This window comes from Malus domestica, chromosome 03 (assembly GCF_042453785.1).
Source record: "Malus domestica chromosome 03, GDT2T_hap1".
Taxonomy (NCBI): Eukaryota; Viridiplantae; Streptophyta; class Magnoliopsida; order Rosales; family Rosaceae; genus Malus; species Malus domestica.
This window is the reverse complement of record NC_091663.1, coordinates 21,343,690-21,363,957: the sequence shown is the minus strand read 5'-3', so window position 1 is coordinate 21,363,957 and position 20,268 is coordinate 21,343,690. Positions and strand designations below refer to the sequence as shown.

At 40.4% G+C, this 20,268-nt stretch overlaps 2 protein-coding genes across 3 annotated transcripts; both read left to right on the top strand.

Annotated features, from left to right (window-relative positions):
* The first annotated feature begins 630 nt into the window (after nucleotides 1–630).
* Nucleotides 631–12,782, top strand: LOC139194471 (uncharacterized). 2 transcript variants are annotated; one of them, XM_070819144.1, is made up of 3 exons: nucleotides 631–10,936; nucleotides 11,031–11,707; nucleotides 12,568–12,782. In XM_070819144.1, exon 1 carries the CDS (start codon nucleotides 4,625–4,627, stop codon nucleotides 5,297–5,299), a length of 675 nt encoding a protein of 224 aa, XP_070675245.1. In that variant the 5' UTR covers nucleotides 631–4,624; the 3' UTR covers nucleotides 5,300–10,936; nucleotides 11,031–11,707; nucleotides 12,568–12,782. The 2 variants fall into 2 exon arrangements, with proteins under 2 accessions (XP_070675245.1, XP_070675244.1); XM_070819143.1 differs by having other exon boundaries at nucleotides 631–11,707.
* A 4,403-nt stretch (nucleotides 12,783–17,185) lies between these two features.
* On the top strand, nucleotides 17,186–18,670 carry LOC139194720 (uncharacterized). The gene is made up of 2 exons (XM_070819624.1): nucleotides 17,186–17,525; nucleotides 18,600–18,670. Exons 1-2 carry the CDS (start codon nucleotides 17,186–17,188, stop codon nucleotides 18,668–18,670), a joined length of 411 nt encoding a protein of 136 aa, XP_070675725.1.
* Nucleotides 18,671–20,268: the final 1,598 nt, after the last annotated feature.

Sequence of the window (20,268 nt, the reverse complement as noted above, 5' to 3'; positions counted from 1 at the left end):
TGCTTCAAAATTTTACATTTTAATAATAAAATTATTTAATAATTTTATTAAATAATAAGGACAACAACAACAACAACAACAACAAAGCCTTTTCCCACTAAGTGGGGTCGGCTATATGAATCCTAGAACGCCATTGCGCTCGGTTTTGTGTCATGTCCTCCGTTAGATCCAAGTACTCTAAGTCTTTTCTTAGAGTCTCTTCCAAAGTTTTCCTAGGTCTTCCTCTACCCCTTCGGCCCTGAATCTCTGTCCCGTAGTCACATCTTCGAACCGGAGCGTCAGTCGGCCTTCTTTGCACATGTCCAAATCACCAGAGCCGATTTTCTCTCATCTTTCCTACAATTTCGGCTACTCCTACTGTACCTCGGATATCCTCATTCCCAATCTTATCATTTCTCGTGTGCCCACACATCCCACGAAGCATCCTCATCTCCGCTACACCCATTTTGTGTACGTGTTGATGCTTCACCACCCAACATTCTCTGCCATACAACATCGCTGGCCTTATTGCCGTCCTATAAAATTTTCCCTTGAGCTTCAGTGGCCTACGACGGTCACACAACACGCCGGATGCACTCTTTCCATCCAGCTCGTATTCTATGGTTGAGATCTTCATCTAATTCTCCGTTCTCTTGCAAGATAGATCATAGGTAACGAAAACGGTCACTTTTTGTGATCTTCGCTAGATTGCTCTGGTCATTAGTGTGGATAAGTATATAAATGGATAGAGATAGGAAAGCAAACACAAGATGTACGTGGTTCACCCAGATTGGCTACGTCCACGGAATAGAAGAGTTCTCATTAATTGTGAAGGGTTTACACAAGTACATAGGTTCAAGCTCTCCTTTAGTGAGTACGAGTGAATGATTTAGTACAAATGACATTAGGAAATATTGTGGGAGAATGATCTCGTAATCACGAAACTTCTAAGTATCGGAGTGTGGTGTCGTCTTGACTTGCCTTATCTGTCTCATAGGTAGATGTGGCATCTTCTCTGGAAGTACTATTCCTCCATCCAGGGGTGGTATCTTTAACTAGTGGAGATGCACAAGGTAATGTATCAATTTCACTTGAAGCTTACTTGTAGTTTCAGGCTTGGTCAAGCGCGATACAAACCATGTAGTAGGAGTTCCCCAAGTCGCCGAGCTAGGGGGTCTGCTGAAAGAGGTGACAGACAAGGTAAGCAATCAGAGCTCCGACTGATTGTTCACCTTCTCCCCATCTTGCAGCAGCATGAAGGATAAAGAGAAGAAAAATGAGAAGAGATGATATGAGATACTTTTGCTTTTGAAGAAGTAACTTTCCACAGGCTTATTCTTGAACTGAGCTGGAGGGTTTTCTGGTTTCCTCCAGAGTATAAGGCCGACTGAAGAATTTGAGGGTCAAAACAAGTCCATCAAATCTAGAGTACGTTCCACCCTGCTGATATGGGATACTTTTGCTTTTGACAGAGTAATGGATGTATCGGCACGTGTGCTGTTACGCTTGTCTCCACATGCTTCCTTGTATCCTTCGCACTTGCCCTATCTGTTCCTCAAGCAGATGCGGAATCTTCCCTGGAAACATAAGATGTTGAAGATGAGTACTCGAGAGCAATGCCAGGTAAGTAATCAGGTAAGGGTTTCCAGGCAGTCAGTTCCTGGCTGGAAGCTTGATTCCAAGTGCTGACTGATTGCTCTCTTTCTCCTTGTCTTGCAGGTAAAAACAAGGCCAAAAGAAAAAACAGGGAAAAAGCATGATATGGGATACTCTTGCTTTTAACCCTGATGATATGAGATATTCTTGCTCTAGTATAGCTTGTTTGCAGAGGTATTATCGGGGGGAAAGAAAGCTGAATATTTCGAAAGGATTTGTTGGGAGTGCCCTCTCAGATATGATGAAGGGTTGAGCATTTTTGCAGGTCTGCCTGTCTGTTGGGGATGGAGGTCGACATATATAGGAGTCTCCCTAACAACAAGTAGTAATGCTATTCCTTTACCCTGCTTGGTCATAGCACGGTAGTGGGAGCTGCCAGTTTCACATGTTTTAACTCTGTCAGAGCACTTTGAAAAAGTGGTCTGTGGTATCTGGCTCTCGAGATTCGGAGAACGATGCCTCTTCGATTTTTGAGAAAGCAATCATGTTGGGGGTCTGACTCTCGAGATTCGGAGAGCAGTGTCTCTTCGATTTTTGAGGAAGTAATCATGTTGGGAGTCTGGCTCTCGAGATTCGGAGGGCGGTGCCTCTTCGATTTTGGAGCAAGCAATCTTGTTGGGAGTGTTGTCTCGAATGTGAGTAAAGGTTGGACATGTTTGCTAGTCTACCTTGCCACGAAGCACAAAGGTTGACACATAGGGACTTTCCAATTATCCAGCAATGGTACTGTTCCTTTACCCTCTCTTCGATTTTGAGAAAGTAGTCATGTTGGGAGTCTGGCTCTCGAGATTCGGAGGACGGTGCCTCTTCGATTTTGGAGCAAGCAATCTTGTTGGGACTGTTTTCTCGAATGTGAGTAAAGGTTGGGCATGTTTGCTAGTCTACCTTGCCACGAAGCACAGAGGTTGACACACAGGGACTTTCCAATTATCCAGCAGTGGTACTGTTCCTTTACCCTTGTGGGTAATAATATGGTAGCTAGACCTTCAAAATTTATGTGTCTAAACTTTGTTAGTGCTGTTTCTTTGCTATTCTTTTACCCTTCTTGGTCAGAGCGATGTAGTGGGAGCTGCAAGCTTCACGTGCTCAACTTTGGCAGAGAACTTTGGCAAAGTGATCTGTGGTACCCATGAGTTATTGTTGCGTGTGGGAAGTGGGTGATTGAACAGTAAGATTCATGTGCTTTCTACTTCACCAGAAGTCTTCGACAGAATGCCCATAATTTCTGCAAAGCTGAGTGTGCGTGTGACAGGTGCTGACAAGGCTAGAAAAGTAGGTGCCTCTTTGATTTCTGAGATCGGCCCTTGTGGTCTCTGAGCAGCCCAGCTTTTGAGAAAGCGAGCGCCTCTTCGATTGATTCGGAGAACGGTGCCTCACCGATTTTTGAGAAAGCAATCATGCTGGGGGTCTGGCTCTCGAGATTCGGGGAGCAGTGTCTCTTCGATTTTTGAGAAAGTAATCATGTTGGGAGAGTGGCTCTCGAGATTCGGAGGGCGGTGCCTCTTCGATTTTGGAGCAAGCAATCTTGTTGGGAGTGTTTTCTCGAATGTGAGTAAAGGTTGGGCATGTTTGCTAGTCTACCTTGCCACGAAGCACAGAGGTTGACACACAGGGACTTTCCAATTATCCAGCAATGGTACTGTTCCTTTACCCTCTCTTCGATTTTTAAGAAAGTAGTCATGTTGGGAGTCTGGCTCTTTAGATTCGGAGGACGGTGCCTCTTCGATTTTGGAGCAAGCAATCTTATTGGGAGTGTTTTCTCGAATGTGAGTAAAGGTTGGGCATGTTTGCTAATCTACCTTGCCACGAAGCACAGAGGTTGACATACATGGACTTTCCAATTATCCAGCAGTGGTACTGTTCCTTTACCCTTGTGGGTAATAATATGGTTGCTAGACCTTCAAAATTTATGGGTCTAAACTTTGTTAGTGCTGTTTCTTTGCTATTCTTTTACCCTTCTTGGTCAGAGCGATGTAGTGGGAGCTGCAAGCTTCACGTGCTCAACTTTGGCAGAGAACTTTGGCAAAGTTATCTGTGGTACCCATGAGCTATTGTTGCGTGTGGGAAGTGGGTGATTGAACAGTAAGATTCATGTGTTTTCTACTTCCCCAGAAGTCTTTGACAGAATGCCCATAATTTCCGCAAAGCTGAGTGTGCATGTGAATCTTATTGGGAGTGTTTTCTCGAATGTGAGTAAAGGTTGGGCATGTTTGCTAATCTACCTTGCCACGAAGCACAGAGGTTGACATACATGGACTTTCCAATTATCCAGCAGTGGTACTGTTCCTTTACCCTTGTGGGTAATAATATGGTTGCTAGACCTTCAAAATTTATGGGTCTAAACTTTGTTAGTGCTGTTTCTTTGCTATTCTTTTACCCTTCTTGGTCAGAGCGATGTAGTGGGAGCTGCAAGCTTCACGTGCTCAACTTTGGCAGAGAACTTTGGCAAAGTTATCTGTGGTACCCATGAGCTATTGTTGCGTGTGGGAAGTGGGTGATTGAACAGTAAGATTCATGTGTTTTCTACTTCCCCAGAAGTCTTTGACAGAATGCCCATAATTTCCGCAAAGCTGAGTGTGCATGTGACAGGTGCTGACAAGGCTGGAAAAGTAGGTGCCTCTTCGATTTCTGAGATCGGCCCTCGTGGTCTCTAGGGAGCCCAGCTTTTGAGAAAACGAGCACCTCTTCGATTTCTGAGATCGGCCTTCGTGGTCTTTGAGCAGCCCAACTTTTGAGAAAGCAAACGGCTCTTCGATTTCTGAGATCAACCCTCGTGATCTCTAAGCAGCCCAACTTTTGAGAAAGCAAACGCCTCTTCGATTTCTGAGCAGGCGCCTCTTTGATTTCTGAAGCTCCGTCGAGTGCAGATTTTTATAGGGGCTGGCATTAAGTTCCAAAGCACACTTGAATCTCCACCAGTAGAAGCTTCATTCTTGCACTTCTAAGATCTTGATTTGTCCGACCTCTTCTCTCTTCAACACCTTTGAAAATGTCTGGCCCCTCCGACCGTCGTTTTGACTTGAACCTTGTTGAAGAGGCAGCCCCGCCTTCTCTAGACAACATATGGCGCCCATCCTTCGTCTCCCCAACTGGTCCTCTTACCGTTGGGGATTCTGTGATGAAGAATGATATGACCGCTGCGGTGGTGGCCAGGAACCTTCTCACTCCCAAAGATAACAGACTACTTTCCAAACGGTCTGATGAGTTAGCTGTTAAGGATTCGCTGGCTCTCAGTGTTCAGTGTGCAGGTTCTGTGTCTAATATGGCACAACGCCTATTTGCTCGAACCCGCCAAGTTGAATCATTGGCGGCTGAAGTGATGAGTCTCAAACAGGAGATTAGAGGGCTCAAGCATGAGAATAAACAGTTGCACCGGCTCGCACATGACTATGCTACAAACATGAAGAGGAAGCTTGACCAGATGAAGGAAACTGATGGTCAGGTTTTACTTGATCATCAGAGATTTGTGGGTTTGTTCCAAAGGCATTTATTGCCTTCGTCTTCTGGGGCTGTACCGCGTAATGAAGCTCCAAATGATCAACCTCTGATGCCTCCTCCTTCTAGGGTTCTGTCCAGTACTGAGGCTCCAAATGATCCCCCTCCGGTGCCTTCTCTTTCTGGGGCTCTACCGACTGCTGAGACTTCTCCTAAGCAACCTTTGTGAAGGCTCCCTCTTGTGTGTTTATTTTGACTCATGTATATGTACATATTTGTAGCTTATCGGGGATATCAATAAATAAGCTTTCCTTCATTTCAACGTATTGTGTTAAATACACCAAAGCCTTCTTCGCTAAGTTCTTTGAATTTTCTTTTGTTGAAGCTTGTATGTTGAAGCTTTCTGAGTGGAGCATGTAGGTTGGGGTAGTGTTCCCTTAATTTCCCGAGTGAGGAAAACTTCTTGGTTGGAGACTTGGAAAATCCAAGTCACTGAGTGGGATCGGCTATATGAATCTTAGAACGCCATTGTGCTCGATCCTGTGTCATGTCATTCGTTAGATCCAAGTACGCTAAGTCTTTTCTTAGAGTCTCTTCCAAAGTTTTCCTAGGTCTTCCTCTACCCCTTCGGCCCTGAACCTCTGTCCCATAGTCGCATCTTCTAATCGGAGCGTCAGTAGGCATTCTTTGCACATGTCCAAACCACCGTAACCGATTTTCTCTCATCTTTCCTTCAATTTCGGCTACTCCTACTTTACCCCGGATATCCTCATTCCTAATCTTATCCTTTCTCGTGTGCCCACACATCCAACGAAGCATCCTCATCTCCGCTACACCCATTTTGTGTACGTGTTGATGTTTCACCGCCCAACATTCTGTGCCATACAGCATTGCCGGCCTTATTGCCGTCCTATAAAATTTTCCCTTGAGCTTCAGTGGCATACGGCGGTCACACAACACGCCGGATGCACTCTTCCACTTCATCCATCCAGTTTGTATTCTATGGTTGAGATCTCCATCTAATTCTCCGTTCTTTTGCAAGATAGATCCTAGGTAACGAAAACGGTCGCTCTTCGGTATTTCTTGATCTCCGATCCTCACCCCTAACTCGTTTTGGCCTCCATTTGCACTGAACTTGCACTCCATATATTCTGTCTTTGATCGGCTGAGGCGAAGACCTTTAGATTCCAACACTTCTCTCCAAAGGTTAAGCTTTGCATTTACCCCTTCCTGAGTTTCATCTATCAACACTATATCGTCTGCGAAAAGCATACACCAAGGAATATCATCTTGAGTATGTCCTGTTAACTCATCCATTACCAACGCAAAAAGGTAAGGACTTAAGGATGAGCCTTGATGTAATCCTACAGTTATGGGAAAGCTTTCGGTTTGTCCTTCATGAGTTCTTACGGCGGTCTTTGCTCCTTCAAAGAAAGTGCGTCCATTGCGCCCACAATTGTATATAATATGTGAATGCATGTGCAGACTCTGCATTCTTCTCTTTAATAATTTAATAAAATATGAGTTTATGTAGGCCCTCCACAGTCAAAAGAATTCTATGGTGTTTTGTTTGCCCTCATTAAGCATTACTGGACTAGACTGGACTAACTATTAGTCTAGTCTTCTGTTTGTTCAGTACCGGGATTATGTTTAATGGGACTAAAGGGGACTCGCACGGACAAACTCCTTCGCTAAGAGATCTTAGCGAGACACCCCAATATCCATGGGATTACTAAGACCTTCCCTTCCTTTCCTTCGCATCGTGTCCTTTATCTACTCTATGTTCTCATGAACACCGAGAGTTACCATTGGTTACACTCACCAACTTTGGCGAGATCGCCACCAGACCACCACCACTCTCTCATCGCCCCAAACCTTAACCGGAAAACCCAATCTCTCGTCGTCATCTCATTTGAACGAGACCCCAGAATCATCACCACTGTCTCGCCATCCTCTGATTCACCTTTGATCCACCTGGGCCCTCGCCGGAAGACAAAGGTGGAGAGGTTGACAGGCGACGGCCATGGCGAATAGAGTTTTCTGAGAGTGAAGGATTTGATTTTTTTCTTCAAGGTTTTGGGTTATGATTTGAGGGTTCTAGGATTTTGGGTTTTGATTCAAGGGTTTGATTTATTAGAAATTTTGAATATAGTTCTGTGGGGTATTTGGGAGGTTTAGATAGAGGAAGTGGGCGGAGTAAAAGATGATAGGTTTGGATAGAGGAAGTCTAGAAGATGATTCTAGAAAACGAAAAATGATAAACTAATAATAAATATTAGTAGTATAGATTAAATTAATAATAAAATATTATCGATATAGATTAAATAATATAATATTAGAATCATATTTTTTTTAGTCTGACACTTTACCAAACGTTTTACTAAATCGGTCCAGCTTAGTCTGGTCTAAGCCAATCTAGCTTAGTCCTTGTAGCTAGTCCAGTCCGAGACAGTTCGGTGCAATAAACGCACTCTCAAAGGCTTAATCAGCTCCAAATGGGAAATTAAAAAAAGTGGCCGCCATTTGATCATGCAACCTTGACAAAATATAATTATATATGCATACGACGTCAATATATGACTAAACATTTAATGGTCTTCTTCTTACATGAATGATTCAGTTAGTCGAAATACAAGTGTCGGCCGTTTAAGTTTACGCAGTTGTGGAGAGCAAGTTCTGCACATGTACAATATAAAGATGAAGTTGATAATGAGGACTTTTATTGTCTTTCATGGACAATCAAATAGAGGAAGTGTCAGTGCTAAGAACATATGAGATTTTAGAATCATCCGTGTTTAATTTATAAATAGTGTATTACCCATGTTTAATTTCAGAAATAATCAATGTTCTGTTTAAGAAATAGTGATAATATCAATGCTCAGTTTAAGAAATAGGTGATAGTACTCGTGTTCAGTTTTCAGAAATATGCAGTATTTAATTTAAGAAATAGTGGAATACCGATGTTTAGTTTTAGAAACAATCAGTTTTAAAAATAGTCAGTTTCATAAATAGTGCGGGAGGGATGAGAGTGTGTGTGTAATGGATGCACGAGATCCTACACGTTAGTTTTCTATTACTTATTTTATTTTGTTTTTTATTATATGGTTTTTATCACAAATGGTCTCTGAAATTGATCTTCACCATCAAGATAGTCCTTGAAATTGAAAATCAATAAATGTAGTCCATGAAAATAGGTGTTGCAAATCCATGTAGTCTTTCCGTCACAATTATGTTAAAAATTATATTAAGTGCTGAAGTGATACATAAATGAGTCTCATATGTCATTTTTTTTCTCACAAATGGTCATTGAAATTGACTCGCGACATCAAAATGATATCTGAAATTGAAAATTGATCAATGTAGTCCTACAAGTAAGCTCAAATCAATGTAGTCATCTGTCATAATATGTCAAAAATTTTGTTATGTGCTGATGTGACACATAAATGGATCACACAAGTCTAATTAAATTATAAAAAAAATTACAAATAGGTTTAATAATTTAATAGTTTATAAAGAGTTGTGAACCCAAAAACTCAGTCATGCAATCACATTTGATCCCAATCCACATTCCTCTACCTCCTTCGTTGTCTAACATCTAAAAAAATTCTCAATACACCCATCTTTATACACTTCGACACCTTTTACCGAATTGAACCTAGATCGAGATCACCTTTGGTGATAGTTTGGCTGATTGGCAATGACTTCTGGGACATCACCATTAACATTTAGGCGATCAACATTCTCACAACCTTAATCTTAGAAAGGTTGTTCGGGACTTCCTTGGTGGTTTGGTGACTCAAAGAATGACGAGGTTTGCCTTGAGATAATGAGGTTGTAACCGAGATGCGTCTATTGTTGATTGAAAACTATTTCCAAACCTCTTAGGCATTGGTTAAGCCTTGTGCTTTTGAGAATTTATGAAAGGGATCCCTCTTTGGAGTAGGTCCTACTATAAGAAAAAAAATTCTATTGTGTAAAAAGGCATTTAGACAACTTTTTTAATTAATTATTAAACCCACATCAGCACATAACAATTTTTTTTTATTTTTTTTTACAAAATTATAACGGAATGATCATATTGATTTGCGACACCTATTTTCAAGGACTACATTAATCGATTTTCAATTTTAGGGACTATCTTGATGGTTTGGATCAATTTCAAGGACCATCTTGATGGTGTGAGTCAATTTCAGGGACTATTTGTGATAAAAACTAATAAATCTTGTGGGGCCTATTTATGTGCCACATCAGCACTTAACTGAAATTTTGACAGAATTGTAACAGAAGGACCACATTGATTTATGACAGTTATTTTTAGGAACTACATCGATTGATTTTCAATTTTAGGGATCATCTTGATGGTGAGGGTAAATTTTAAGAACCATTTATTATATTAAACTTTTAATTTTTTTCATTAAAGTTGAAGTCCTTTTTATTAAGGGGGTGTATTCAATTGAAATTTTGAGAGAGTTTCAGAGAATCTAATTCCATGGAATTTGAGAGAATTTGAGAGAAAAAAAAATCACTTTCTAGGGATTTTGAGTTAAAGTTTCATAGAATTCACATGAATTGTGAGAGAACTCTTTGCATGGGCTTAGAGAATTTCAAAGAGTTTATTCATGAATTTCAAGAGATTTGTTTGAATTCCCATGAAATCACAATGATTATTTTATTTCAAGAAAAACCAAATTGATTGGTAAAATTGTGTTGTCCCAGAAGGCAAAAAATTCAACCACAGCACATGAATACGCATCAAAATATATTGTTCCAAAGCACAAGAGCATCATCAACCCTTCCAGCATTGAGCAACCGGTCTATTAATGTTGTGTAGGTAATCACATTTGGTTCTCTGTCTTCACTAAACATCCTGGAGAGGCAAAGTATCACTTTATCAACATAACTATTTTACACCATCCATCTATCAACAGATTGTAGGTTACAACTGAGGGAACAAGACCCTTCATCACCATCTCATCCAAAAGAGATTCGGCTTTTGAAACTCTTTTGGCCTTGCAAAGTCCACTTACCAATATGTTATGAGAAACTACATGCATAGGATTGCACACAATAAAGACTGAACTACAGGCATAGGATTGCAAAGAGGAAAAATTGAACAAAAGAAATTGAACAACAGACCAGTCAAGCCTCACCCTAGTTACATTGACATTTTGACCGAATGCTAAAATCTCACCCTTATTTGACATAAAATCAACGGATGCTAAAAGCATGATAACCAAACACATAATGAACCCCACAGTTAGATCACATTTCCTTGCAAACGGAAACAAAAAAATTAGGTCAAGTTTTTAAAAGACTTCTTAAGAAAATATTTCAACAAAACACAAAGCACATTTGGTCATGGAACACCACTGTGAAATGCCTTGGCTACTTCAAGCACAGCAGGTCGTGGACATATTCATGTAAACTTGTTAAACAAATAAAAGAAAACATAAATTCGATATCCTGATAAACCTTTGACCATAAACCCACACCAAACCATAAAGCATGAAAAACCTCTTTGTCATAGAGAATTATTTATCGTTGTTGTGAAAAGACAGATTTACCCTTGAGCGTTTGTGACATTGTGGGGCTATGTGTGGTTGACGACCAATGTGTTAAGTCCCTATTATTTTGGACCCAATTAGAAGTAAGAAAATTATTAGTTGTGATTGGTGACTTTGGACCCCACACACACCCATAACCTTCTCTCTCTTCCCTCTTATGTCCTCTCTCTATCTCTCAGACTCTCTCTCTTCCCTCATGTACGAACTCAAACCCAAAACCCTTTGCATCGTGACAGATCGAGGATTCTAAGACCACCATTGTGTTCGTGAGGACTATACGAGTCTTGGGGTACACGTTCCAAGTAAGAACTCCATCGTTTTCACGTCGAAACCATAAACCCGATTTGAGGTACTATTCATGCTCACGTAAAATGTTGATTTTTATGGAATTTCAAGACCATAGGAAGCTTTAGGAGGTTCTAAGAAGGCTCGGAGTGCTTCGTTGGAAAGATTTAGACATCGGGATAGCTAGTTTCGAAGTTGGCCGGTTTCCTCGAATTTCTCCGGCGAGATTTCTTGATTTTTGGAGCTTTAAACAGGTATAATGTTGTTCTACTCATCTCCATCTTTCTATTGGTATAAATTTCATGAAAAATGGTTAAGAAATGAGCGAGAATAGACATTTTAAAGTGTTACCCAGTTTTCTGGCGACCGACAACTCGCCGAAGAAGATGACTGCATATTCCGTCAGTTTAGACGGAATATGCTGACGCCGTCAGTCAGTTTTAACAGAATCTATTAGGTTTTAACAGAATATTCCCTAACGGTGGTTAGGGAATCCGTCAGGTTTGGCCGCGCGTGGGGACGCGTTTTGCTGTGCCTTTGCCGCTGCGAGGCGGCTCATGGGGGCTCGAAAAATTTATCTAAAAATTTGGGGATGATCCTGAGGTTGTGTAGGTCACTATGGTATATTCATATACCCATTTTGAGCAATGTATGAGAAGTTATTAGCTAGTTTTGTCTATGTGCTTTAAAATAACGTTTTTATAGTTAAGTCGCATATAGGTGAGACTTATCCTGAGGATGAGCGTATCCACGGCGCGACTCGGGGGTTACGACCTGTCGACATACCAGTGAGTGGGCTTTTGTTTTATGTATATATTTATATACTTGGTATATTTCCCAGAAATGCATTTTTAAGGAAAGTATGCTTCGAAATAAAATGCCAAATGCTTTTATATTCTGAATATGCATTTCATGGTTGTATATATATATATATATGTGATGTTGTGGAGGCACATGTAAGTTCAGGTAAGTTATGTTTGGCTATGTGAATCATCGATGATGTAATATGTGATTGATTGATGTGGAGCTCATAAAACTACACCTAGGGTGATTATGGTTTAGCTAGAGATATAAAGTACATGCCTGTTTATTTATGTCACCTCCCGCACTATATGCTCATATTGGATCCAAATTAAGTGCACAGCCTTGTCGTATAGACCTTATTTATGGTTCCGACTCGTAGGTGACTAGCGATTTATCGCCCGGCTATTATGAAAGAGTAAAATTGAGCATAACTATATTACACCCAATCTTGTTGTACTTTAGGGGTTCCAACTTATGTGCAGTATATTGCCGTATAGGTCATTGTAGTGACTCCGGCTAGATTGACTTTGAGCTATGAATTCAGTCGTACAGACTACCACAGGGGTTCCGGCTAACATATCATATTCTATGAATTTATTCTTACCTGAATTGCTCACTCTGTTATATATTAGCATGGCATATATTTGAATATGATTATGTGAATCATGAATTGAATTGATATGATTTCATATATATATTTATATATTATGTATATGCTTATATTCTGATTCTGGGAAAAATTATACATGTTTTACAGCGAGGGGTTAGATATGTTGATAAAGAAAACGATTTTGTAAAACATTTTTTTTTGCCCACTCACGTTTTCTGTTTTGCGCCCCTTCAGGTTTTAAGTAAGCTTGCTTTTGGTGGCTTGAGGACGTCGGCGATTCTGGCTTATCTAAATAATAGTAGGACATTCCTGGTACTGTATAATTAATACTTGTCCTACTGGACTGCACCTAGACTTAATATGCTCTGATTAGGAATGTTTACTATTGTAACTAACTCCTATCACTTCCTGTTTAGTAGTGAACTCTAGTATTTCGGTTTTTAATTATTCGTATAATTCTTATCTTTATTGCTTGCGCACTGTGCACATGGCTACGTCACTCTTACGTGACGGCCAACATGCCTTGATCTCGATGGGGGTGTGTCAGTTTGGTATCAGAAAATGGCTGAATCATGTGGAGAAGACCTTTCAGGTGATGCAGAGTCAGGGGAGTCTTTCTTCTGATAAGTGGGTCGAGATGACTATCTGATTTTTGGGAGAACAACCTACATCCTGGTGGAAACAAGAGTCTTACCAGTTGACCCCAGCAGAGATTGTGGATTGGGGAGTGTTTAATGAGCTGTTTCGGAAAAGGTTTATTCCTCTTGCGTATATCAATAGTAAGAAACATGAGTTTACTCATCTGAGGCAAGGAAAGATGTCCACTAATGAGTATTATAGGATGTTTACTGATCTGTCGAGATATGATCCGGAGGTTGCTGCTAATCTGGTAGAGATGATTCGTTGTTTCAGTTTGGGTAATAAGAAGAAATGGCGTTCCATAGCGACATCGACTCACTGTGCCTCTTACCAGGAGTTTTATGAGATTCTACTTAAGATTGAGGCCTCAGAGAACATACCTAGTGAAAGTGAAGATGAGGAAGGAAAGAATGGGGGCCAGAGACAAGACGATAAAGGAAAATGGCAAGCATTTCAGGGACCCCGCAAGACCTAAAACTTTAAGAGGAGTGGTGGCAATTCCAGCTCTTCTAGCCGAAGATTGAGTACTAATATGCAGAGGAGAGGTGGTAGATTCACTGGAGGCCTTAGATTCCAGAGGCATAGATTTTGGTGGTTCAGGTGGATCTGGTGCTCCCTTATACCGTAGGTGTAATAATCGGCATTTTGGGGAGTGTAGGAGAGGCAACAATGGTTGCTTCACTTGTGGTCAGATGGGTCATAGGGCTGCTCAATGCCCTCAGAGTCAGTAGAGACACAAGCAGCCTTCCTTCCCACCATCTGCACCTACCCAGCACGCTTCAGGATCTGGTGGTTATTCTCAGACTGGACGATGAGGTGCCTACCACTATTAGGGCGACGCCATTCCCTACACCTAAGGGCAGCAGCAGTATTCTCAGGATCCTCAGTACCAGAGTGGGTACCCTCAGTATCAGGGAGGATCTATGTCGTATCAGCTACATTCAGCCGGAGGATCTCAGTGGTACCAAAGGGGACAACCCCAGCAGGGAGAGATTGCTGCTAGTAGTGCAGGATCTTCAAGGCAATCGGGTTAGCAAAGGCAGGGACGTGGTGTTCATGCCAACAGAGGTTGCGGTGGACGACAGCAAAACCAAACATGTATCCACAACATGTCACTGCAAGATGCCCAGAATAATCCAGATTTAATCATGGGTACGTTAAATATTCTTGGTCATTTTGCTAGATTATTGATTGATTGTGGTGCTACACATTCTGTTATTTCTCATACATTTGCTCAAGTGACGCAACCCCATCCTACACCTCTAGGATATAATTTAGAGTTTTCTATGCCTATAGAGGATATATGTTTTGTGGATCGGATATACCTAGGATGTCCAGTGATAGTAGAGGATATTATTATGCCGACTAAGCTTATGTCGTTGGATATTATGGATTTTGATGTGATTTTGTGCACTGATTGGTTGCACTATAATCGTGCCAAGATAGATTGTTATGGAAAGACAGTCACGTTTCATTGTCCTGGATTACTTGAAGTTACATGTGTAGGAGAGCTTAGTGGGGTGAGGCATGGTATTATTTTAGCCATGAAAGCAAAGAGATTGTTTTCGAAAGGTTGTCAAGGATATTTGGCTCATGTGGTGTTGAATGATGATGCTCCTAGTAGTGTGGAGGATGTTTGGGTGGTCAGATATTTTCCGGATGTATTCCCTGAGGAGTTGCCTGGATTGCCGCCAGATAGAGAGGTGGAGTTTGTTATTGATCTGCTTCTAGGTACGAATCTCATATCCTTAACTCCTTCTAGAATGGCTCCTGCTGAATTAAGGGAATTGAAAGTCCAGTTGCAAGAGTTAGTGGATAAAGATTTTATTCAACCGAGTACTTCACATTGGGGAGCTCCAGTTTTATTTGTGAGGAAGAAAGATGGAACTTTGAGGCTGTGCATTGATTACAGGCAATTGAATTGGGTAACCATTAAGAACCGTTATCCATTGCCTCATATAGACGATTTATTTTATCAACTCAGAGGTGCCTACGTATTTTCTAAGATTGACTTGAGGTCGGGATACTATCAGTTGAAGATTAAAAATGAAGATGTCCCTAAAACCACATTCAGGACTCGATATGGTCATTATGAGTTTCTTGTGATGCCATTTGGGTTAACTAATGCACCAGCAACTTTTATGGATTTGATGAATCGAGTATTTCAGCCATATTTGGACAAGTTTGTTATTGTCTTCATTGACGATATTCTGGTATACTCTAAGTCTAAGGCTGAGCATGCTAGACATCTGAAGTTGGTGTTAAGCAGTTTGAGGGAACACCAACTATATGCTAAGTTTGGCAAATGTGAATTTTGGTTGAATCAAGTGGCATTTTTGGGACATGTCATTTTTGCTCAAGGCATTCAAGTGGATTCTCAAAAAGTAGCAGTTGTGGAAAATTGGGAGCAACCGCGAACCGTCACTGAGGTACAGAGTTTTCTTGGCTTAGTAGGCTATTATAGATGGTTCGTTAAGGATTTTTCAGTGATTGATTTGCCATCGATGAGGTTAACTCAAAAGGATGTTAAGTTTGAATGGGATAATAAATGTGAGCAAAGTTTCCAGCAGTTGAAGTACTATCTCATTCATGCTCCTGTTCTAGCGCTTCCAGATGATAGCGGTAATTATGAGGTTTATAGTGATGCTTCTCTGAAAGGTTTGGGTTGTGTATTGATGCAACATGGTAGGGTAATTCCTTATGCCTCGAGACAGTTGAAAGCTCATGAGAAGAATTATCTTACACATGACTTAGAGTTAGCGGCTATCATCTTTGCTTTGAAGATTTGGAGGCATTATCTTTATGGCAAGAAATGTAAGATCTTCACAGATCATAAGAGTCTTCAGTACCTGTTTACTCAGAGAGATCTTAATCTTCGGCAGCGGAGATGGATTGAGTTGCTTAGTGATTATGACTGCACGATTGAGTATCATCCTGGTTGTGCAAATGCAGTGGCAGATGCACTTAGTAGGAAGACTCCAGCCAGACTCAATGCCATTTATGATTGTCATGTCCCTCTTCTAACAGATTTGAGGTCCACTGGAGTGAAGCTAGGAGTGGAAGATCGAGAAGAAGCCTTGCTTGCTAATTTTCAGGTTAGGCTAATTTTATTTGACCGTGTACTTGAGGCTCAGATGATTGATGAAGAGACCCATGAAATAATTCAAGCAAGAAATTAAGACAAAAAGAAAGATTTCGGGATTCGAGAATCTGATGGTATGCTTATGCAGGAAAGCAGAATGTATGTGCCGAATAATACAGAATTAAAGAAAGAAATTTTGGACAAAGCACATATTTCAGCATATGCGATGCATCCAGGAGGCACTAAGATGTATCATACCATTAGACCATTTTATTATTGGCCAGGTATGAAAAGGGAAATTGCTGAATATGTGAGTAGGTGTGCCATTTGCCAAAGGTTAAAGCGGAAAGGAAGAAGCTGTTTGGGTTGATGCAGCCACTTCCCGTTCCACAGTGGAAATGGGAAAATATTACTATCAATTTTGTGTACAAGCTCCCTCGTACACAGAATGGTTATGACGGCATTTGGGTGGTAGTTGATCGGCTTACGAAGTCAGCACATTTTATTCCAGTGAGGGAGAAGTATTCGTTAAGCTGATTAGCTAAGTTATTTATATTGCAGATTGTGAAGTATCATGGTGTGCCAGTTAATATTATCTCAGATCGGGATCCCAGATTTACTTCCAAGTTCTGGATAGCATTTCAAGAAGCTCTTGGTATGAGATTGCTTTATAGTACAGCATATCACCCTCAGACAGATGGACAATCTGAGAGAACCATTCAGACATTAGAGGATATGTTGAGATCTTCAGTGCTGCAGTTTGGAGATAGTTAACATGATTGTTTGGATTTGATAGAGTTCGCCTACAACAACAGTTATCATTCGAGTATTGGTATGGCACAATTTGAGGCACTTTATGGGAAATCTTGTCGTACGCCTCTATGTTGGTCAGAGGTTGGCGAAAGAGTTTTAGTGGGTCCTAAGATTGTGGATGTGACTACTCAAAATGTTCAGGTAATTAAGTATAACCTGAAAGCCGCCCAAGATCGACAAAAGAGCTTAGCAGACAAGCATGCCACTGATCGGCAGTACGATGTAGGCAATTGGGTATTTCTGAAGCTATCACATTGGAAAGGTGTTGTACGATTTGGAAAGAAAGGAAAGTTGAGTCTTAGGTACATTGGACCATATATGATCACCGAGCGAGTCGGTGAGGTTGCTTACCAGCTTGAGTTGCCTCCAGAGTTGTCTAAGGTGCACAATGTATTTCATGTTTCGATGCTTCGACATTATGTTTCAGATCTTTCACATGTGATTCCTCCTCAACCTTTGGAAATTAATCCCGATTTGACTTATGATGAGGAACCAGTGATTCTTTTGGATTGGAAGGATAACGAACTATGGAACAAGACTGTGCTTTTAGTGAATGTATTATGGAGAAATCATTCAATGGAAGAAGCTACTTGGGAGACAGAAGATCGGATGAGAGAGATGTATGCTTGTTTTATGATTATTAATGGATGTATTGATTGTATGTAATTTCGAGGATGAAATTTTATAAGGCAGGGAGATTGTCACTAACCATCCTGAAAATTATTTATCGTGGTTGTGAAAAGACAGATTTACCCTTGAGCGTTTGTGACATCGTGGGGCTATGTGTGGCTGAGGACCAATGTGTTAAGTCCCTATTATTTTGGACCCAATTGGAAGTAAGAAAATTATTAGTTGTGATTCGTGACTTTAGACCACACACACACCCATAACCTTCTCTCTCTTCCTTCCCGTGTCCTCTCTCTATCTCTCAGACTCTCTCTCTCTCTTCCCTCCTGTACGGACTCAAACCCAAAACCCTTTGAATCGTGACGGATTAAGGATTCTAAGACCACCATTGTGTTCATGAGGACTATACGAGTCTTGGGGTACACGTTCCAGGTAAGAACTCCATCGTTTTCACGTCGAAACCATAACCCCGATTTGAGGTACTATTCATGCTCACATAAAATGTTGATTTTTATTGAATTTCAAGACCATAGAAAGCTTTAGGAGGTTCTAAGGAGGCTCGGAGTGCTTCGTTGGAAAGATTTAGACGTCGGGATAGCTAGTTTCGAAGTTGGCCGGTTTCCTCGAATTTCTCTAGCGAGATTTCTTGATTTTTGGAGCTTTAAACAGGTATAATGTTGTTCTACTCATCTTCAGCTTTCTATTGGTATAAATTTCATGAAAAATGGTTAAGAAATGAGCGAGAATAGACGTTTTAAAGTTTTACCCAGTTTTTTGGCGATCGGCAACTCGCCGAAGAAGATGACGGCATATTCCGTCAGTTTGGACACAATATGCTGACGCTATCAGTCAGTTTTAACGGAATATTCCCTAACGGTGGTTAGGGAATCCGTCAAGTTTGGCCGCGTGTGGGGGCGCATTATACCGTGGGCTTGCCGACGCGTGGGAGCTCAAAAAATTTATCTAAAAATGTGGGGATGATCCTGAGGTTGTGTAGGTCACTATGGTATATTCATATACCCATTTTGAGCAATGTATGAGAAGTTAGTAGCTAGTTTTGTCTATGTGCTTTAAAATAACATTTTTATAGTTAATTCGCATATAGGTGAGACTTATCCCGATGACGAGCGTATCCACTGGCGACTCGAGGGTTACGACTCGTTGACATACCAGTGAGTGGGCTTTTGTTTTCTGTATATATTTATATACTTGGTATATTTCCCAAAAATGCATTTTTAAGGAAAGTATGCGTCGAAATATTATGCCAAATGCTTTTATATTCTGAATATGCATTTCATGGTTGCATATATATATATATATATATATAAATGTGGTGCTGTGGAGGCACATGTAAGTTCAGTTAAGTGATGTTTGGCTATGTGAATCATCGATGATGTAATATGTGAGTGATTGATTGATGTTGAGCTCATAAAACTGCACCTAGGGTGATTGTGGTTTAACCAGAGATATAAAGTACATGCCTGTTTATTTATGTCACCTCCCGCACTATATGCTCATACTGGATCCAAATTAAGTGCACAGTCTTGTTGTACATACCTTATTTATGGTTCTGACTTGTAGGTGACTAGCAATTTATCATCCGACTATTATGAGAGAGTAAAATTGAGCATAACTATATTACACCCAATCTTGTCGTATAGACCTTTTTAGGGGTTCCGACTTATGTGCAGTATATTGTCGTATAGGTCATTGTAGTGACTCCGGCTAGATTGACTTTGAGCTATGAATTCAGCCGTACAGACTATCACAGGGGTTTCGGCTAACATATCATATTCTATGAATTTATTCTTACCTGAATTGCTTACTCTGTTATATATTAGCATAGCATATATTTGAATATGATTATGTGAATCATGAATTGAATTGATATGATTTCATATATATATTTATATATTATGTATATGCTTATATTCTGATTCTGGAAAAAATTATACATGTTTTACAGCGAGGGGTTAGATATGTTGATAAAGAAAATGATTTTGTAAAACATTTGTTTTTTCCCACTCACGGTTTCTATTTTGCGCCCCTCCAAGTTTTAAGTAAGCTTGCTGTTGGTGGCTTGAGGACGTCGGCGATTCTGACTTATCTAAATAATAGTAGGACATTCCTGGTACTATATAATTAGTACTTGTCCTACTGGACTGCACCTAAACTTAATATGCTCTGATTATGAGTGTTTACTATTGTAACTAACTCCTATCACTTCCTGTTTAGTAGTGAACTCTAGTATTTCGATTTTTAATTATTCGTATAATTCTTATCTTTATTGCTTGCGCACTGTGCACATGGCTACGTCACTCACGTGATTGCCATCATGCCTTGATCTCAATCGGGGTGTGTCACTCTTTAACCCCAATTTTGACATCAAATTAAAAGAAAACATCAATTCGATATCCAACAACAAGTTTCCATTCAAAATTCAAAATTTCTATGGACCCTAAAACCATCTTTGTGGATTCCAGTTGATCTTTTTGACAATCAAAAGTAGAAAATATTTCAACAAAACACCAAACCATAAACCCACACGCATATTCAACAATAGGGTTTCAAATCCTGATAAACCCTAGACTAGAAAACCCTAACCCTAGAACAAGATTACAATATCCAAACAAGAAAAATCCGAAGAAAACATGTGCATGGTGAAAAGTTTTACCTTCAAGCTACTTTGTTTTTGAAGCAGAAGGTGCCGTAGTCTCTGGAGAGGAGAGCAGTACACAAAGTCGCTCAAAATTTCTAGGGGTGAGGTGAGATTT